The sequence below is a fragment of the Gymnoscopelus braueri genome (assembly GCF_963280865.1).
Source record: "Gymnoscopelus braueri genome assembly, chromosome: 13".
NCBI classification, from domain to species: Eukaryota; Metazoa; Chordata; class Actinopteri; order Myctophiformes; family Myctophidae; genus Gymnoscopelus; species Gymnoscopelus braueri.
Window position 1 is genome coordinate 5,502,980 of NC_137615.1, and position 21,153 is coordinate 5,524,132.

General features: G+C 40.2%; 3 protein-coding genes across 4 annotated transcripts in view; 1 reads left to right on the plus strand and 2 right to left on the minus strand.

The window, feature by feature from the left end:
* The window catches only part of hagh (hydroxyacylglutathione hydrolase), a 140,168-nt gene extending 120,757 nt beyond the window's left edge, over nt 1–19,411 (plus strand). The window contains exons 2-10 of one of the 2 annotated variants that reach the window (XM_080445933.1): nt 10,423–10,505; nt 13,694–13,881; nt 15,750–15,814; nt 16,000–16,117; nt 17,002–17,110; nt 17,497–17,600; nt 17,775–17,876; nt 17,972–18,051; nt 19,008–19,411. In XM_080445933.1, coding sequence (XP_080302059.1) covers nt 10,430–10,505; nt 13,694–13,881; nt 15,750–15,814; nt 16,000–16,117; nt 17,002–17,110; nt 17,497–17,600; nt 17,775–17,876; nt 17,972–18,051; nt 19,008–19,107 — 942 coding nt within the window. In that variant the 5' untranslated portion in view covers nt 10,423–10,429 and the 3' untranslated portion in view covers nt 19,108–19,411. Of the gene's footprint in view, nt 1–10,366; nt 10,506–13,693; nt 13,882–15,749; nt 15,815–15,999; nt 16,118–17,001; nt 17,111–17,496; nt 17,601–17,774; nt 17,877–17,971; nt 18,052–19,007 lie in introns of those variants that run through there. The other variant, XM_080445932.1, reaches the window with a different exon arrangement.
* The window catches only part of LOC308097838 (uncharacterized protein), a 199,274-nt gene that overhangs the window by 147,194 nt on the left and 30,927 nt on the right, over nt 1–21,153 (minus strand). The window lies entirely within an intron of this gene.
* On the minus strand, nt 4,746–8,950 carry fahd1 (fumarylacetoacetate hydrolase domain containing 1). The gene is made up of 3 exons (XM_080446953.1): nt 8,627–8,950; nt 7,667–7,732; nt 4,746–6,801 (listed from the first exon to the last, which is right to left on the minus strand). The coding sequence occupies exons 1-3, from the start codon at nt 8,873–8,875 to the stop codon at nt 6,457–6,459; spliced, it is 660 nt and encodes a 219-aa protein (XP_080303079.1). The 5' UTR covers nt 8,876–8,950; the 3' UTR covers nt 4,746–6,456.

Consider the following 21,153-nt stretch of genomic DNA (forward strand, 5'->3'; position numbering starts at 1 on the left):
TCAGCATGTCAGAGCAGAGGATGACAGGAGTGTTGAATTTGACAGCACATTTTGATTCAGTTTTAGATCATAGTCTTTTGAATAAAATTCCATTTAGTTTTAGTCACATTTTAGTCATCTGAAATGTTTTACTGTTAGTCTAGTTTTAGTCGACTAAATATCATAAGTCGACTAAATCTAGTTGATTTAGTCGACTACAATTTATTTTGGCAGTGCCTTGGTGGCGTTGTAATGGCTGATTTTACACTTGTTTGTGCTCTGAAAATAGCCGATCTACAAGCTCACAACGCGTCGCAGTGCGACGCTTTGTGAGCTTGTAGATCTGCTATTTTCAGAGCACGACACCCGAGCGCAACCAAACATAAAATGACTCGTCTTTTAGTTCTACTGGATCTCTTCTCCACTAGATCCCTCACTAACATTTTAGTCTAGATTTTATTTGTTGACAAAATTGTCAATATATTTAGTCTTAGTTTTAGTCATCATAGCTTAGTTTTTATTTCGTTTTTATTTAGTATTCGTCAGTGAAAAAAGGTAGTCGACTGGATGACAGGGACTGTAAATCACCTCACTTCATCCCATGTTATTGACAGCAACGGATGTGTGAAATGATCCATAATTCAATAAAATGACTGATTAATAATCTATCCCTATTTTGGGCGTGCCATTATAGGCGCAAACGTTTAACACATTGCCTGCCAAGAACGCATATATGCGTTCTTTGCGTTCTTTAGAATCCATCACTTGCTTGCCAAGAATGCATATATGCGTTTTTTGAAAAGAAAAACTTTTTTTTTTTTTTTGTCCCAAAGACCAATATTTAAACTCCCATCCACTTCCTTGTTAACTTAAAACTAAAAAAATCTGTATCTCGGCTCCTGAGTACTTTTTTTTTCTCAATGAAAAATCTCTGGCATAAAACAGTTAAAAAATCTGAAATAACTCTGGCATTAAATAAATGTGAAAACATTTTAGAAAATCTATATAAACCGACAACGCGTCCCATCGCCAACGTGCTGTGAGCATCTAGATCAACTTTCTTCAGAATCAGGTTTATTGTCACATCACAGGTTTACAGAGGTAAGAAAGTGGGTGAAATTTGTTTTCGTGCATAGTTCCCATCATAACGTTATTTCCATAGAAAGAAGAAGGGGAGGAATAAGAGGGGGGGGGGGGCAGAAAATAATCGATAATTGCTGCCCTAGTTTATTAAAAAAATAAATTGTAACGCAACACAGACATTTGAATGAATTCCAGTCCTTTATAGGTCATCGGTATAGGCACGAACATTTATAACTCTATACCAGATAGCAACAACAATGTACTATGTAGGTTTGAGATATCTTGTCATGTATGACACTGTCTGTGCTCCAAAAATACAACCTCCGAACGGAGGGAAACACAGCAGAGTTGTCAAAGACTGAAAGCTAAATGAGTTGTGGGTGAAATGGAGACGAGTTGTCCATGTGGAGCTAATATAAAACACACCTGGGGGGACAGAACGCTTGATTGATCGTTACAATAACCCAGCGCTTCTCAAAGTGGGGGTCCGGGGTCCCATCATGGGGCCCTTGAGGTGGTTCCAGGGGGTCCCCAGCTAAAATAGTTTATATCGTATCAAAATCGGTTTGTTCGTAACCCTTTAAAACCGGGAAAGCATCTGTGTCATTTTTTTATTTGAGCATCTTTTTTGATTTTAGCTCTCTGAAAACTCTTAGGATTTAGAGCAGTGGTTCTCAAAACTAGCAGATGTACAAGCTCACAGCTGCGAGCTTGTACATCTGCTATTTTCTTGATAATTTTTTTTAACACAAATCTTTTCTTCTGGGGGCCCTATCTATGAAATCAACAGAAAAAGTGATTTCCCTAGGCGGGAAATCTCGCGAGATGAAAAAAAAGAAGTTTGGAGCTGTAGAATTAGGCGATTTTCACTTAGACACGCGCCTCCCACTATGCCAATGGTGGGGGTCGACCAGACTCACAGACAGGGGAATTGCTGGAAAAACTCAACGCCACTTCCTACCTCGGTGAGTGAGTAACGACACATCAAAGATAACACTTAAAATGTCCGGATTTCTCCTTTAATGCCCCAGCTGACCACTTTCTCTTCTGTCTCTTTCTTGTCATGTAGACACCAGTGTCTCTTTCTTGTCATGTAGACACCAGTGTCTCTTTCTTGTCATGTAGACACCAGTGTCTCTTTCTTGTCATGTAGACACCAGTGTCTCTTTCTTGACATGTAGACACCAGTGTCTCTTTCTTGACATGTAGACACCAGTGTCTCTTTCTTGTCATGTAGACACCAGTGTCTCTTTCTTGACATGTAGACACCAGTGTCTCTTTCTTGTCATGTAGACACCAGTGTCTTTCTTGTCATGTAGACACCAGTGTCTCTTTCTAGTCATGTAGACACCAGTGTCTCTTTCTTGTCAGGTGTCCACATGACAAGAAAGAGACACTGGTGTCTACATGACAAGAAAGAGACACTGGTGTCTACATGACAAGAAAGAGACACTGGTGTCTACATGGCAAGAAAGAGACACTGGTGTCTACGTGACAAGAAAGAGACACTGGTGTCTACATGTCAAGAAAGAGACACTGGTGTCTACGTGAGTGTCTCTTTCTTGACATGTAGACACCAGTGTCTCTTTCTTGTCATGTAGACACCAGTGTCTCTTTCTTGTCATGTAGACACCAGTGTCTCTTTCTTGACATGTAGACACCAGTGTCTCTTTCTTGTCATGTAGACACCAGTGTCTCTTTCTTGTCATGTAGACACCAGTGTCTCTTTCTTGTCGATATGTAGACACCAGTGTCTCTTTCTTGTCAATATGTAGACACCAGTGTCTCTTTCTTGTCATGTAGACACCAGTGTCTCTTTCTTGTCATGTAGACACCAGTGTCTCTTTCTTGTCATGTATACACCAGTGTCTCTTTCTTGTCATGTATACACCAGTGTCTCTTTCTTGTCATGTAGACACCAGTGTCTCTTTCTTGTCAAAATGTAGACACCAGTGTCTCTTTCTTGTCAAAATGTAGACACCAGTGTCTCTTTCTAGTCATGTAGACACCAGTGTCTCTTTCTTGTCATGTAGACACCAGTGTCTCTTTCTTGTCATGTAGACACCAGTGTCTCTTTCTTGTCATGTAGACACCAGTGTCTCTTTCTTGTCATGTAGACACCAGTGTCTCTTTCTTGTCATGTAGACACCAGGGTCTCTTTCTTGTCATGTAGACACCAAAGTCTCTTTCTTGTCATGTAGACTAGACACCAGTGTCTCTTTCTTGTCATGTAGACACCAAAGTCTCTTTCTTGTCATGTAGACACCAGTGTCTCTTTCTTGTCATGTAGACACCAGCATAGATATAGAAACCTAGATACCTCATTGGCCTCTGCAGTTCATTGGAGCGACTGGTATCTCAATACAAGGCTCTTCCGCAGGGCTGTTTGACTACTGACCAATCACATCGCGTTGACTACTGGCCAATCACAGCGCGTCTAACTGACTAGTTGCTGCGCGGCTGCCTCTTAAGAAAAGGCCCGTTCCACCTGCCTCTGATTGGCCTACTGAACGTCCCCTTCTGTGACGCACAAGTTTCCAGCTTGCCCTGCTGAAGCGGAATGAAGTGATAGGCTAGCCCTGCGGAACAAGGAAGCGCGCCCGAGATACGAACGCTTCAGAGCCGAAGGAGGCGTCTACCTTTATATGTCTATGGACACCAGTGTCTCTTTCTTGTCATGTAGACACCAGTGTCTCTTTCTTGTCATGTAGACACCAGTGTCTCTTTCTTGTCATGTAGACACCAGTGTCTTTTGTTGAGATTCTGAATTCTTAACTCCCCTGAGTTCCCATCTTTAAACCAATCCAGTGACTTTGATTGGTGCAGGTCTGAGCATGGATCAGATTGTAAATACCATCATTTATTTATTTCACTGCAGACGGTCTACATATTACATTTAAAATCCTTAACCCTTACATTTTCTAAATTCTTTCAATGGACTCAAATCTTGTTTTATTTGATGGCCTTCCTGCCCTGGCATTTGGCCAGGGCCAAAAAGAACACCAAAGGCCAAGTGGCTTTGCCCCTAAAATGACGAAATTCCAGGCCTGACCACTGCACAAACCTACCCACTGTAACACAGAAAGACATACTGTATGAGAAAAAAAAAGAATCATTCTCTCCCCGTAAGACAGTTGAGTTAATGGCGCTTTACTGTCTTAAATCCCTTCACTGAGGTGCCCAAAGTTGTGTGGCATATAGGCCTAAACTCAAAATACAAATTCATTCAAATCCAGTGTCAGTATTAGTGTTTATTAAAACTATAAGGAATATCCTTGCAGGCCACTTTGCCTTTGAAGAGGTGCACACAAGAAGAGGCAGAAAATGTACAGCATTTATTACCATGCAGGCATGGCCGGATTTATAGGAGTTGAGGCCCGTGGGCTAGAGTAATTTTCGAGGCTTGCCCCCTTTGCCCCCTTTTTTTGGGTTATTCGGGTTATTTTTATTTTAATTTCGGGTTTAATTCGGTTATTTCGGTCCAAAGTGATCATAAAATCATAAAAAAAAAATATATATATATATATATTAATATTTTTTATTTTTTATTTTTTACCCAAAAAATTGGAGGCCCCCCCAGTTGGAGGCCCGTGGGCTGCAGCCCACCCTAGCCCAACGGTAAGTCCGCCCCTGCATGCAGGGGTCTTCAACGTTTTTCAGGCCATGGACCCTTTAGCTGAGAGAGAGATGAAGCAGGGACCCTCCACCACTACATTGTATACAATTGTGTTACAGATTAAACGTTTTAATGGATAGCTTAGTTGACTATCATCATCAGCGTTGTGTGTTAGGTCTAGCTCATTGGTTCTCAAAGTGGGGTCCGGGGACCCCCAGGGGTCCTTGGGGGGGTACCAGGGGGGTCCCCAGCTAAATTAGTTAATATAGCATCACAATCATTTTAACCACTTGAACCATATTTTATACAAAAATCGTGAAAACTTGTGCAAATATTTGAATATATATGTATTTTTAAAGCGAACATTTATAACTCTATACCAGATAGCAACAAAAATGTACTATGTAGGTTTGAGATGTCTTGTCATGTATGACAATTAATGTTTGTTTTTTTTTCCACAGAAATGTATCCACTTAAACCCTCAATACTAATTGAACTTGACCTTTGGTTCTGTACTTTTTGCTCCTTTATCCGTTCTACACCAAACCTCTTGAAAATAGTCGATCTACAACCTCACACGCGAGCCGTTGTGAGCTTGTAGATCTGCTATTTTCGTCTAACGTTCCTCTCTCAGAATAGGTCGGCTATAGGGTTGAAGCGGTTAACATAAAAAAAAACTAATACAGTTCCTATCACACAAAGATTTGGCTAGTGACTCTGAAGGACCCCCTAGGGGTCCCGGACCCCCTGTTGAAGACCCCTGAAAAAATACTAAAGGAGCCAGTCCTCATATAACTGAATGAGGACTGAGCTCAGTGTTTTGACTGGAACGGGGGGAATAAAAACCATCAACACGTTGTGTCAAATGTCATGTTTTCTCCTTTAGCATTCAGTCACCATAATATAACTTCACATTTCATTTGTTTGATTCAAATGAAAAGACCAGTCAACAATCACAGTACATCTGTTAGTTGGCGGTTATTCAGAGCATCATTGTCCCACACTAGTAATGTCTGAATGAAAATCCTTTCTTGACGCAGGTCTGCCCCCTGCTGGTCCAGATACCACATAGAGACAGATGGTCAAAAAAGCAACAGAAGAACTTCCTAAATTCACTTTCTTAGAGTGGTGTAAAGTAACTAAGTACATTAACTCAAGTACTGTACTTAGGTAAAATTTTGAGGTACTTTTACTTCACTGGAGTATTTCCAATTGTCTATACTTTTACTTCTACTCCACTACATCTCGAGGCAAATATTATACTTTTACTCCACTACAATTATTTGAAAACTTTAGTTACTAGTTACTTTGCAGATATAAATCTTTACATTATAAAACATACATTAACCACTTTAGCCGTATTCTATATATAGGCTATTTGAAAATAGCCGATCTACAAGCTTGTAGATCTGCTATTTTCAAACATTTTAGTACTTTTACTTTTGGTACATTTTGATACCAACAATACTTTTGTACTTTTACTCAAGTAAATTTTTAATTCCAGACTTTTACTTGTAACAGAGCACTTCTATGTTGCAGTATTGATACTTTTACTTAAGTAAAACATTTGAGTACTTTTTCCACCACTGATTTTGGGTCTCAGCTCTCAGCTGAAAAAGGTTTGGGTCTAATAGTGTCACGTTGTGAGTTTGTAGATCTGCTATTTTCAAATAGCTGATGTATATGTTAAAGTCCTCATGTGGCCCATAGTCGCTGCTTTTGGGCTGGTTTTCCTAGACCTGGTTGCTTGTTTCTCTCACAGAATCTGGCAACACTGGTCACTGCTGTCTGTCCACTGTGAAGGACATGGTGACCACGCCGTCGATCCCGGCCTGCAGTACGTCGTGCTCCTGCACGGCGGCGACGCCCTTGGGCGTCCCCGTCAGGATGAGGTCGCCCTCCTCCAGGCTGATGATGTCACTGACGTAGCTGATGATGTAAGGGACGGAGAAGATCATCTGATTGGTGGAGCCGCTCTGCCGCAGCTGGTCGTTGACCTTCAGCCAGATGGTGAGGTCACCGGGGTCGGGGATCTTCTCCTTGGGGATGAAGTCGCTGACGGGACAGGACGTGTTGAAGGCCTTGGCCAGCGTCCACGGGAGGCCCTTGGACTTGCATTCGTCCTGGACGTTGAGGGAGGGGTGCAACGGTTAATTGGACTAATTGATTTTTATCTATTTAATCTCTCAAAATTGTGAAAAAAAAAACCCACAGCTCATCTGCCAGTAGACTTGGGTGAGCAATAAATATAGCAAGCTTTCTATGACCGAAAGCTATATAAGAAATAAAATAATCTGATTTTGCACAGTTTTGAGTGTGCCGAGGCTGCCTTTTGTTACCTATAAAATCTAAAAAATAATCGATAATTCAATAAAATAATCTGTTAATAATCAATCTCTAATTTGGGCATGTAATTTAGGCGAAACACTGAGTTGTTATATTGTTGTTATATTCAATTAACAAGTGGTTAAACGATTAGTTTATATACAATCTGGGAACCCATCGCCGAATAAAAAGGAAAAACAGCGCTCTCTGCTGTTTTTTACTCTTTCACTTGGCTCTGGGACGAGCTGAACGGAGCACCCGTGCACAAGGAAACCGGGGTTTTTGGTCTGCCCTCAGCGCTCCACTTCCGGTGGTGCGCTTATGTTTTCATTCCCACTAACAATATTTCTACACGGAACACTAACACCACTTCTCCCAGAGAACATGGATCGTTTTGGTTATAAGCCCACTTGTTTCTATGATGAAAGAGCAAGTTAAAATGTGAATATCTTTCCGTGGTTTTGTCTGCTCCAAGGACGCTATTGTTAAATGAGTCTGAATCTGTTCTTGAGAGATTAGTTTATACACACACACACACACACACACACACACACACACACACACACACACACACACACACACACACACACACACACACACACACACACACACACACACACACACACACACACACACACAATGGATAGTTGCAGGCAGTCCTACCTGGATGTCCCGTGCCGTCATGTCCAAGCAGAGAGCATAGCCGGCCACATGGTCCATGGCAGAGCCCTGGGGAGATGGATGGCATCATGTCACTATTCTATATTAAAATTGGCTGAAGGGAAGGCCGGTCGGCCGGCTGACCGGCAGGCGGACCTCTGACGTCACCATGTCACCATGACTCAGCCATAACCATGTAAGGAGTTCCCAATGCAGCTACGCCCAAATATGGTCTAACCTCAATGTGTCGTCATGGCATCAGGCGCAAACAAATCAGTCAGCTCCATATATGGGCACAAAAGGGGGCATGCCCATATATGGGCATATACTGATGACATCAGGGATCTCCATATATGGGTATAAAAGGGACATGGACTGACCGATATAGAGATCTCCATAATATGGGCATATCAGTCGGATTGGCGGTGGGACATAGGTGTGAGGGCCCGGACCTCTAATTATTACATAACACCTGATTCCTGAACACTGTTATTGTTTAGATAATTGCAATTATATTGCATGATTGTTAGAATGGAAATAATAAAACCAGCTGGATGAAATATCATATTTCCAATCATTATTACCACGTGGCAACTGGCATAGCTATTTTGGGCATTTAGGGCAAACATTTGTATTCGTTTAATTTTAAGAGTGAAAATAGCACTTTTACGCTTTTAGATGGGCTATTTTCACTATTTTTTTAAAGAAAGGATATAATTATAACATACTAGTATATGGCCAGAAGTGTATTATGTTATTCATTATGTTCCAAATGATGTCCTAAGCCAAAATACACAATCGAATGGTTAATGGCTAAATTCAACCACTAGATGTCGCACTATACTCAATTACACCAAATGTAAACACTGCCTGCAAATGCAATGCCATGTTGACGATTTCCACCTTCTAATGGTCCACTAAAGAAATGTCATGATGACCATGACCATGACCATGACAGTATACCTGGGGGATGGAGGTCCCCCCTTTCCCGATGACCACGCCCAGCTCCACCTCGTGGTGCAGGTTGTGTGAGTAGCGGGGCACCAGGATGGGACAGCCCTCCCTCAGGTAGGCGGAGGGGGGCTTCAGGAACAGCACCGGCTCCGTGGGCAGCGCGTTCCCCAGCTCCTTGGCGTGGTCCGCGTAGTTCCGACCCACGCACACGATCTTCCGGCCCCACTCCCACCACCTGGACACGCTCCTCTGGGTCATAGTGACTTAGTTATGATGTCAGGTTGTTGTCAGATAAACCTTGAAGCAGATCTGTGTGGAAAAAAACGACCTTTGATCACCGCTATAGCCTCAAAGTACGGCGAGCCAGGAGGGACCCAAAAAAAAGCAACAGCACCGTTAGCCCTGAAACATGACTGTCATGATGACAGTCATGGATGAACCTCGTTCATGGTGTTTGCACTTTCTCCATTTACAGCCCGTACATCTACATAAACGTTCATATTTCAAATGCAAAGTGCTTACCCCATGGCCACGGATGTTACCATTATGTTCGGGTCCTCAAAAGTACCCGTATCTTCCGTGTTGTTCAATAAAGATAATTTTAATCCAATTGGCGGCCATTTTCTCATAGAGTTATATAGTATCAGAGTGCAATACACGTCCCAGCCGATAGGGTCGCGTCGTTAAAGGCAAATGGAGAAAATTCAGAGAAAATGGCCATCAATCGGATTAAAACTCTTTTTATTGAACAATACGGAAGATAGGGGTACTTCCGAGGGCCCATATATGATTATAACATCCATGGCCATGAGGTAAGCACTTTATATTTGAAATGTGAACGTTTATATAGATGTACGGGTCATAAATGGAGAAAATATTGCTGGGTTTTAACGTTTTTCTTTTGGCACCTACAGGCCAAATATACTCATAGCAGAATAGTTACACCGTAATAATAATGCCTGTATAAATCAAAAGAGTCAATGATTAATGTTTAAAATCATTCATCAAAATACTAATGAAATTAGGGCGATGATGTTATTATTACACATGCTATTCTGGAATAGTTTAATAACATAATGGCATTTGTTGTTGATTTTTAGATAATAATACTAATTTATCTTAAATGAATGTACATTTTTTTGTATAATATAATCAATTAGGCCATTTAAAAAAAAAGTTCTTAACCGATTATACATTTACCATTATAGTGTAATTTTGATTGTAAAAAAAAATACAATGAACAAGTAGCCAAGTTTGCAACAAACACACAATAAGTGCATTAATGTATGACAAATATAAAACATGTTACGTGATCAACAGCTATAATAAAAACAATAAATGATGCTGTCAATGGATACATATTGTGACAATATAGCTGATCTACAAATAGATCATATTGTTTGTCTCCTTCTTATATTATTTGACAATTTGGTGAATGTTTGACCAGTTTTTATTCTATAGGTTGTTTATTACTATTGGTGCAGTAATGTTCCCCCCTTTTTTTTTTTTTTTTTTGGTATTAAAAAGGTCTTTAAAAGTCCTTAAATTGTCATTTTACTGTCATCAGGGGATGGGACCCCCAAAAAAATACTGTGGGGACTCCCCTGGGGGTCCCCGACCCACAGGTTGAGAACCACTGGGCCCTACTGTACGTTTCAGCCCCGCCCCCCGGTGTCACTTTCTTTCTCGCTACTCCCCTCGCATGTGATTGGCTGAGAGTGGTGGGGGGTCAAAGGTCGAGAGCCGGGCGGAAGGAACTGGAACTAAAGCTGAACTGGTTCTGGTTCAACAACAAACAACATAACACATCAGATGGTGTTCCACAGGGCTCTGTTGGCGGGTGCGTGCACTCTGGGGGTTCTGGGAACCGCTGCCACTTATAAACTAGGTATGTAAACGTTACATTATAATGAGGTATATATGTATTGCATTTGATATGCTACATACGATTAGTTTTAGCATGGTTTTGTCTGTAATAAACGTGTTGCTGAAACAGCTGTCTGTCAAGTGAACAATAAACACATGATGATGATGATGATGACAATCGTGCATAATGTTGCATCATCTCCCTGCTGACTGACCATAGCCTTGGATGAAGACGGTCATATAATGATGATATGACAGTCTTCATCAAGGCTATGCTGACCATAACGTTACTGTAAACGCAATCTTCTTTTATGTAATCTTCAGTGGTGTAAAGTAACTAGTGCTGAAGTACTGTACTTAACTTAAGTTTTTTTTTTTTAAATGTATTTTTTACTTTACTGGAGTATTTCCATTTTTCAGTGCTTTTACTTCTACTCCTCTACATCTGGTGGCCTTATAGATCAAGACTCTCGAAGATGTATTTTATGTATGATGTATTCGATTTTGACTGATTTTGTTTTTATCCCTACGAGAGTCTTTAGTGACCACCCCTCCAGTTTGCCCTGGACTGTCAGCTCCAAAGCCCGTATTTCTCCAAACGTGTACACATGCAAAATATGAGGTGCTTACCCGCTTTCCCCAAATGTTAACTCGGTGTCCGGCGTGTTTGTGTAATGTATTGGTCCATATTCTTCAATAAAGAAGTGTTTTAATCCCGTCTGTGGCCGATTCTGTCGGAAGTTCCCAATTGGCGGTATTCTCGGAGCGCATCAGGTGAAGGCCGGAATTACACTCAATGTAAACGGGACGTAAACATGGCGTTCGGCCACAGACTGGATTAAAACACTTATTATTGAGAACCACGGACTAATATATTGCACAAATACTCCCGACACCTAGTTAACATTTGGGGCAAGCGGGTAAGCACTGTATATTTTGCATGTTTGGAGAAATACGGGCTTTACAGCTGACATTCCAGGGCAAACTGTGGGGGTGGTCGCTAAGACTATGGCTATGCTATGCTGGCCATAACGTTACTACTACTAACGCAATCTTCTTTTATGTTATCTTTATCTGGTTAAACTCAGAATTTGACTCAATAGTTTTGGACAATAATCTACTTTAAAGCTATATCTGCTATAGTTACTCTTCATAAAAAAAGTAACTGAGCTACACTAAACGCTGCTTTAAAAAATAAGTAGCACTACAAGTTTACTTTGTAAAACTACTAATTAGACAGCTCCATCAAATCAAAGCAAGCTTTATTTATAAAGCACATTTTGCTAAAACAATTAAAATATAATAATAATAATTGAAATTGACCAAAGTGCTGTACACAGTCAAATCGAAGCGTCAACATAAACATCATGCGTGTGCACCCACCCACATAGCATAAAAAAACACATTTAAAATTAAATAAATACAATGAATGAATCCGTTATGATCAAAGGCCATTGAAAATAAGTGAGTTTTAAGAAGAGATTTAAAAGCCTCAATTGGCAGAGCACTTCTAATGGTGAAGGGCAAGCTATTCCAGAGCCTGTTATAGGGACATGCACATTGAATCTACTGTGGTTGGTAATGTTGTTGAGGACATGATGCTATTGAGTGCTTGAATAAAATAATTGAATAAATGGATAGAGATTGAGAATACTCTGATGTGATGATGGACAAACTGCACTCAAAACTATGCAATCACTGCATTCTATCCTTATACTGAAGGCTAAAACTATAACGCAGTCTTTGTTGAGATACGTAACTAACATTATCTGGTAACTCATAACCTAGTTCACAGTTTTATCTCCATTCCAGGAGGATCCTTCAAATACAGGAAGTAGCCTACAGGGCTACAGTTCATGCAGTGTTACAACGGCTATTTGAAAATAGCCGATCTACAAGCTCACAACACGTCGCAGTTTTGAGCTTGTAGATCTGCTATTTTCAAAAACTGCTTGGGGAGAAAAAAAAATCCCAAATCTGGTACAAATTTGGTAAAATGGGTCCCTGGTACAAAATAATTTCAGATGGAGGTCTGCAGACAAATACATATTAATTTGGGGGTGGTTGAAACAATAATCGTACAAGCAACTACACTTTAAAAACAAGCCCAAAAAACGCAAACTACGGTACCAATATTTACAAGCAACTTTAGAGAAAAGCAAGCCTAAAGTCACCAGTGGTGGAAAGTAACTAAGTATATGTACTCAAGTACTGTACTTAAGTACAATTTTGAGGTATTTGTACTTTACTCGAGTATTTCCAATTTCAAATACTATTACTTCTTCTCCACTACATCTCAGAGGCAAATAGTGTACTTTTACTCCGCTACAATTATTTGACAACTTTACTAGTTACTTTGTAGCACTTAGTTACTTTGTAGCACTTAAAACATATAGATATTTCGGACATTTGAAAATAGCAGATCTACAAGCTCACAGATGCGACGCATTGTGAGCTTGTAGATCGGCTATTTTCAAAAGATTTCTTTAAACATTTTGAACATTGTGAAAATGGGACATTCTGCATAATTACTTTTCGTACTTCAAGTACATTTTGATACCAATACTTTAGTACTTTTACTTAAGTAAATACATTTTGAATGCCGGACATTTACTTTTAACAGAGTATCCCTCCATTGCAGAATTGATACTTTTACTTGAGTAAAAAATGTGAGTACTTTTTCCACCACTGAAAGTTTCAGTATTTATGTATTGTCTTGTTGAATGTATGCATTGACCTGAGCAAAACAATTTTCCCTTGTGGATAATAAAGACATCTAATCTAATCTAATCTAATCATCTAATCTTATAATAAGCAGACATGGCATTAGTTGCCTCATCGGTGGAGTGACTAATACGACTAATACGGTTGACAAATATTTCCTTAATTTCCGTGTTGCTGTTAGATCTCGTCCGGCTACTGTAAAGGCAGTGTTGCCAGATTCTGTGAGAGAAACAAGCAACCAGGTCTAGGAAAACCAGCCCAAAAGAAGCGACTATGGGCCACATGAGCACTTTAACATATACACCAGCTATTTGAAAACAGCAGATCTACAATGTGAGCTTGTAGATCTGCTATTTTCAAATAAAATCTTGCAGGGAAATTATAATGAGCAGATCTGGCAACCCTGTGTACAGGTGGAGTCATAGTTTCACTAATACAGTCGTGTGTATCCGTGTCAAATGTTGTGTTATTTATTTTCCCGCGTAGCGCCCGCAAGACTCCAAGCAGCATCGGCCGCCCTCCTCCACACCCCGCCGCTGAGGAAGAGCTTGCTGGTGGAACAAGCAGACATGAAGATAGAACTCCTGCCGGCGCTCAGTGACAACTACATGTACCTCCTGATCGACGTGGACTCCAAGGAGGCAGCCGTGGTCGACCCCGTGGAGCCAGTGAAGGTATGTAGAGAGAGAGGAGCTGTCCCTTTCTTATTGCTATTTAACCCATTTATTGTAGCAACTACTTCTTCCCAATATTAAAAAAAAACATTTAGAAGTAGGTGCTATGAGGCTGAGCTTCGGCAGGAACTGTGTGACGCGTTTCCAAACAAAACCAGAACACTTATTGCAGTTAAGGTGATTTATTCATACAAAAATAATAAGGTCCAAAACATTTTACTGAAAATTAGATGAATGAAATGTAGGCTAAAACGCCCTATAAAACGCAAAACGGTCAACAGAAAACATTGAGCCTAGCTCAGCCCCATTCTCTCACTGAATGCCCAGCAACCTGAGACACACACCTGAAATAAACTAAAGGTAATGAACAGACACACAGCAGGCGCTAATCAGTCAATTACTGTGGGAAGTGGGACATCAAACCAAAGCGTTGGAAAAAACAAACAAAAATAAGATAACAAGCTAAATATACATTTTGGCTCCTACACCATTAACTCTTTCACTGCCAGAGTATCTTCATTAATAAACTCGCCCACTGCCAGCGATTTTCGTGTTTTATAAGCTTTTCAACAGGTCACAGAAAATGTATATTTTTACCCGCGAGGTAACTTTCATGGGCGCAGGCACGCTGAAGGCAGCGTATACCGGCAAAAATGCACGTCTTTCCCACCTCCCCAGCTGGCCACAGAACATCTATATAGTGTATTATGATTGCGTGTCAGACCGTTGGCAAACACAAAGGGGATAACTGTTGTCCAGAGAAAAGACAATATAACCGGAGCTTTCCCTTCGTTTGTGAGAGCACGTTAGAACTACGGTGTCTAGCCGAATCCAAGGCAAAACCAGTTAACTCAACAGTAGGTGGACGGAAGCGGAAATCTTCGGTCTGCTCGGAAATTTTGTCTGCTCATTTCTTTGTGTCGTCACTTCCAATTTCAACCCTAAAAGTGAGAGACAGGGAGACAGACCCCTGTTACCGAACAAACACTCTCTACAGCAATGATTACTATCAGAATATAGAGCTATGTAACACTTCTTTTAACAAAGGAATATCACTTACCCGACCTTCATTTGTATAATGGAAGTCGATGGGATGGCTCTGATCGGACTGAAAGCTTGCCCAAATTTGGAGTCATATGTCATAGATATGTCATAGGCAACTGACATCATATATGATATGACCGATATTACAAGCTGGCCACATGAGGTCCAAGATCCACATGGGAGCCACACCAAACCCAATTTTTGCCATTTTCCATTTTTATTTGTATTAAACTAGTTGGTTGTGCTCCAGTGTTGATTTTGACAGCAAATTTTGATTCAGTTTTAGTCATAGTCTTTTGAATAAAATTCCATTTAGTTTTAGTCATATTTTAGTCATCTGAAATGTTTTAGTTTTTGTCTAGTTTTAGTCGACTAAATATCATAAGATTATAGTCGACTAAATCTACAGTTGATTTAGTCGACTAAAATGTATGTTGGCGGTGCCTTGATGGCGTCATAATGGCTGATTTTACACTTAACTGCATGATGAAAATAGCAGATCTACAAGCTCACAGCGCGACGCGTTGTGAGCTTGTAGATCCGCTATTTTCAGAGCGCAACACCCGAGCGCAACCAAACATAAAATAACTTGTCTTTTAGTTCTACTGGATCTCTTCTCCACTAGATCCCTCACTGACATTTTAGTCTAGTTTTTATTTGTTGACAACATTGTCGATATATTTAGTCTTAGTTTTAGTCATCGTAGCTTAGTTTTTATTTTGTTTTTATTTAGTTTTGGTCAGTGAACAAAGGTAGTCGATGAACATTTTTATCATCATAGTTTTAGTCAACAAAATCAACACCGTTGTGCTCTTCATTCACAGGTTTTGGAGGCGGTCAGAAAACACGGTGTAAGACTCACCACAGTCCTCACCACCCACCATCACTGGTGAGACTTTATCATCATTATCCTTGCATTTCAAATGTTCACCGTACATCATTTCTGACTCAAGTTGTTCATGAGAAACACTCACAGACGTGTGTGTGTGTGTGTGTGTGTGTGTGTGTGTGTGTGTGTGTGTGTGTGTGTGTGTGTGCGTGTGTGTGTGTGTGTGTGTGCGTGTGCGCATGCAGGGATCATGCCGGTGGGAATGAGAAGATGTTGAGGTTGATGCCGGGGCTGAAGGTCGTTGGAGGAGACGACAGAGTGGACGCCCTCACCAAGAAAGTCACCCACTCCAACACGTTCAAAGTGTGTCACTGTGCTCGTCGACGTCATTGAGTGTTTGCTGTTAACTCTTCCAGTGCCATGCTTATTTATGGAATTTTGGTTCCGAGTGCCACAACCAAAATTAATTGTAAAAAAAAAAAGTGCTTAGGAGCCGAGATACAGCCTTTTTCAGTCAAAAGTTAAACGAGAAGTGAATGGAGCAGCAAATCTTCAAATCATCATATTTTGGGTTCTGAACATGTTTTTCCAAAAAAAACGTTTTATTTTTATTTTTTTTATGACGTCTTTTCATGACGTCTTGGCACTCAGGGCGTCAGGCCTCGTGACGTCTTTGACGTCATGTGGCACAGAATGAGTTAACTTATGCTAACCCGACTCCCTCCGCCAGATGGAAGAAGCTTTTGCTTCACAACCTACTTCCATCTGGGACCTCGGTAGACCCAGCCGCTGCAAGACGGCGGCCAGGGTTGCCAGATCTGCTTATTATAATTTCCCCCGCAATATTTTATTTGAAAATAGCCGATCTACAAGCTCACAACGCGCGTTGTGAGCTTGTAGATCTGCTATTTTCAAATAAGCTGATGTATATGTTAAAGTGCATAGTCGCTTCTTTTGGGCTGGTTTTCCTAGACCTGGTTGCTTGTTTCTCTCACAGAATCTGGCAACACTGATGGCGGCCCCTTTTTTGCAAGCTACTTAGAGCAAATCCACATGCTCAAAACGCATCGCTTCTGCTACTTTTGATGCTTTTTTTGTGTGACGCTGTAGTATGATCAAGTCGGGCTTTAATTTACAAAAAAAAACACAAAATGTTATAATATGGAGATGAGCAGGTTTCTGCACGACAGTGACGATTTGGCTGACAGTGTGAACTCACTGGTACGGTTTTTGTTTTTCTGGCGTAGATCGGCTCACTCAACGTCAAATGTCTGTTCACTCCGTGCCACACCACGGGCCACATCTGCTACTACGTGACCAAAGAGAAGAGCACGGAGCCCCCGGCTGTCTTCACAGGTACCCTCTAATCAGGTTGGCTGAATGTGTACTGACCTGTGTTTTCTATTCCTTTTTTTAAATGCGTGTGTTAATCCATTATGACCGGGAACGCATCTGTGTCATTTTTAGATTTCTTTGGGCTATTCAAAAATAGCAGATATAGATGTATGTAGTGGTGTAGTGGAGTAGCTAGGGGTGTACTAATGGGCCAATCACAGTGCAGGAAACTAATACTAATGAGGTGTCCCAACCCCACTTATAGGGGTGGCTACACCGCCCAAAAATTCCTCAAAAGTGTACTTAAGTACAGTACTTGAGTAAATGTACTTAGTTGCTTTACACCGCTGCTAACATGTAGATTGTGACCAGATGGTTGATGGTTGTTCTTTCACGTCTCTGTGCAGGAGACACGCTGTTTGTGGCGGGTTGTGGGAAGTTCTTTGAGGGAACAGCGGAGCAGATGTACAGAGCCTTGATCGACATCCTGGGATCTCTGCCCCCCGAAACGGTAAATACACGACGTAAAACTCAAGTCACTTCCTGACTTGCCTACATCATTAAAATACGAATCAAACAAGGAGGCTGGCCAGACTGATAAGCAAAGTGAGAAAAAAAAAATCCCAGGCTAATATATTATGCCCTGACTTGTTTATGTTAATGAACAGTGATGTTTTTGTTTTAGCGTGTCTTCTGTGGTCACGAATACACAGTCAGCAATCTGAAGTTTGCACGTCACGTTGAACCTGACAACGAGGTGGTCCAGAAGAAACTCGCATGGGCAAAGGTATTCATTTAACACATCATGTTAATGCAAGTTATCATTGGCTTTATAGAATTCCCATGGGAACGCTGATTTATTGATTTTGCTCCGTCCTGCAGGAGAAAGTCGACAATGATGAACCTACCATCCCCTCCACGCTGGCAGATGAATTCACATTTAACCCTTTCATGAGAGTAAAGTACGTACAGTACATCTCGATGATCTCATTATTTCAACAGCATAGTATCTGTCTTGTTCAAAGACGTCTTTGTCACAAACTGTAACGGTATCTAAATATATTGTCCAGTTTGACGGGCAGCAATGTCAGACTGTAGTTCTATGCTATCAGACGGCAGTGGTGGGAAAAGCAGCATCTAGGGATAAAGTGGTTCATGTATGTTTTGTAATAATAAAAATCCACAAAGTAACTAAAGTTTTCAAATAATTTTAGTGGAGTAAAAAGTACAATACTTGTAATCCACCAGTAGGTGGCGATAGAGACGTAGGTATTGTGTTCATTCTAGCACCACACATGGCATAAATAAAGTTGAAGACCAAGGGACTGACCTGGCTTTCTGCATTTTGACGTAAATATAGATAGTTATAGTGCTTGATGTGGAATGGCAAATTAAACCACTTGTTAATGTGTTTTTGTTATTAATGCTCATTTCAGAATAGTTGTGCCATCTTAACCCATTAAGACTGGGAACGCATCTGTGTCATTTTAAGATTTCTTCTATTTAAAAAAAAATAGCACATCTACAAGCTCATAGCGTGGCACAGAGTGCCGCGCTATGAGTTTGTAGATCTGCTATTTCTTTTTTAATCGTGAAAATGTGTGCAAATCTTTGAATATATATTTTTTGAAGCAAACATTTGTAAAATATTTTGGACCCCCTAAAGAAAATATTTGAGTTAAAAATATTGTATATATATATATACACTTTAAAAAATATATATATTCAAAGATTCGCACAAACTTTCACGTATTTTTTTCAACTTTCACAAAAACAGCAGATCTACAAGCTCATAGCGCGGCCCTCAGCTTGTATATCTGCTAATTTTTGAATAGCCAAAGAAATGACACAGATGTGTTACCGGTCTTAATGGATTAAAAGATAGTTTATGATTGATTTATTTTCTGTTGACTTTCAGAGAGAAGGCTGTGCAGGACCATGTGAAACAGACCAGCCCTGTTGAAACCATGAGAAGCCTCCGGAAAGAGAAGGACAGTTTCAAGGTCCCCAAAGAGTGACACCACCCACCCAGCCCAATGCACTAATGCTATCCTACACCAGTCCAATCCTTGAGTTTTAATCTAACTCTTGCCGGTGTACAAATGGACCCTTTGAGCCCCATTTTAATACTTTGGCTATTCGAAAATGTTGACCGTTTTTTTTTTTTTTTAATCTTGAAAATATTTGCCTATAATTACATGCCCAAAATGGCGACTCCAGGCTTAACCCATTAAGACCTGGAACGCATCTGTGTCATTTTTTAGATTGTAACCACTTGAACCATTATCTTATACTTTGGCTATTCAAAAATAGCAGATCTACAAGCTCATAGCGCGGCACCGAGTGCCGCGCTATGAGCTTGTAGATCTGCTATTTTTGAAAAATCTTGAAATTGTAAAAACAATACATATATATATCACAGAGGAAGACTGGGAACAGGAATCTGACGATTCTGCAACTCCTTTTGTTTTTTTAAGCGAACATTTGTACCTACATTTGTTTTTGCTTCTGGGGGTCCCTGGAACTAAATCTTTTGAGATGGGGGGCCAAATGCATATCATTTTGGGGGTCCTTGACATGAAAAGGTTTGAGAACCACTGATATTATAGCAAACCTAAAGCGTTTCAGATCATTTGTAGAATAGACCTCAGCTCTGTTAAAAAAGATATATATTCAAAGATTTGCACAAAATGTTCACAATCTTTCAATCAAAATAGCAGATCTACAAGCTCGTAGCTACGAGCTTGTAGATGTATTTTTTGAATAGCCACAGAAATCTTAAAATGACACACAGGATGCGTTCCGGGTCTTAATGGAACTAAAGCTGCACTACTGTATGTAACTTTCCCGGTCCACCCCGGTCCCCTGCACAAGTGCCGACATTTTGTTTTTCACCACTGAGCTAATAGAGCCCGACTGCTTGCTCTGGGGAGAAATTGAATTTGGAACTTCAAGGTTCAAAATCTGTGTCAAACCAGAGACAGGATCGTGTCAAAGGTCACGTCTAACCGAATGTCTCAATAGAAGAGCAGGGAGAGCAAGTTATATTGTGTTAACATACTCTAACCATACAGATTGAGCAAAAATAAAATTGTATTCACGCAACAAAGTCACATAATACGACTTTAATGTGGTTAAACGAGCACTCGTGATTTCACAGGGTAGGTAGCTGCTCCACTATGATTGTATACTACACTATGAGTAGATAGTTAGTAGTACACCATGGAAAATATAGCTCTTGTCCATTTTCAAAGTTAAAGGTAGGGTAAGTGATTTACTTTGGTTGTTGTGTTAAATAGCTCTATATTGTGATAGTACTCATTGCTATAGAGTGTTTGTTCAGTAAAAGGAGTCTCCCATGTCTCTCCAGCTCTTTATTAAACAGAAAATGCATTTTCAGTGCTCTCTCCTGATTGGCTTAAATGTTGTCACCTACCTGAAAATGTATTTATATTCTGTTTACTAAAGAGCTGGAGAGACCCCTGTGACCGAACAAACACTCTGTAGCAATGATTACTATCACAATATAGTACTTTAGCCTTTTTAACCAAAAAAATAACAAAACATATCACTTACCCTACCTTTAATATTACTCCAAGGAAAATATAGCTCTTGTCCATTTTCAAAGTTAAATTGGCAATACTGACTTTCAACTCACGCATATTATGTCCAGATCCAAACAAAATGTGATTTTAAGTCAAGTTTAATCTGTACTTCTTTTATCGGCATTATGTTTTTATTTTAATGGATACTTGGATGCCAATTGAAAAGCAAAATAAGTCTTAAGTCCATAAATGCACAGCTTTAGAGTGAAGCCCAGGTGAGTGAGTGTTCATAACATGTAATATATTGTTGTACAAAATATTTAAATCAAGGTTGACATTTTGTGAAATGTGTTGGAGACGAACACGGCAGGAAGCCCCTTTTCGTAAAACATAATATAGTAGTATCATTTCTGTAATAATTATAATCCTATTTTCTGTTGTGTCTAGTTAACAAAGCTTTCCTATGAAAATGTTTTATTTTGATGTGAAACATGAACGTTGCATTTCATGGCTGTTTTG

Coding starts and splice junctions, on each gene's coding strand:
- fahd1 (XM_080446953.1), bottom strand. CDS start 8,875: ATGACCCAGAGGAGCGTGTCCAGGTGGTGGGAGTGGGGCCGGAAGATC. Junction 7,733..8,626: donor GGGGGACCTCCATCCCCCAG/GTATACTGTCAT, acceptor CCATCTCCCCAG/GGCTCTGCCATGGACCATGT. Junction 6,802..7,666: donor TGACGGCACGGGACATCCAG/GTAGGACTGCCT, acceptor CTCAACGTCCAG/GACGAATGCAAGTCCAAGGG.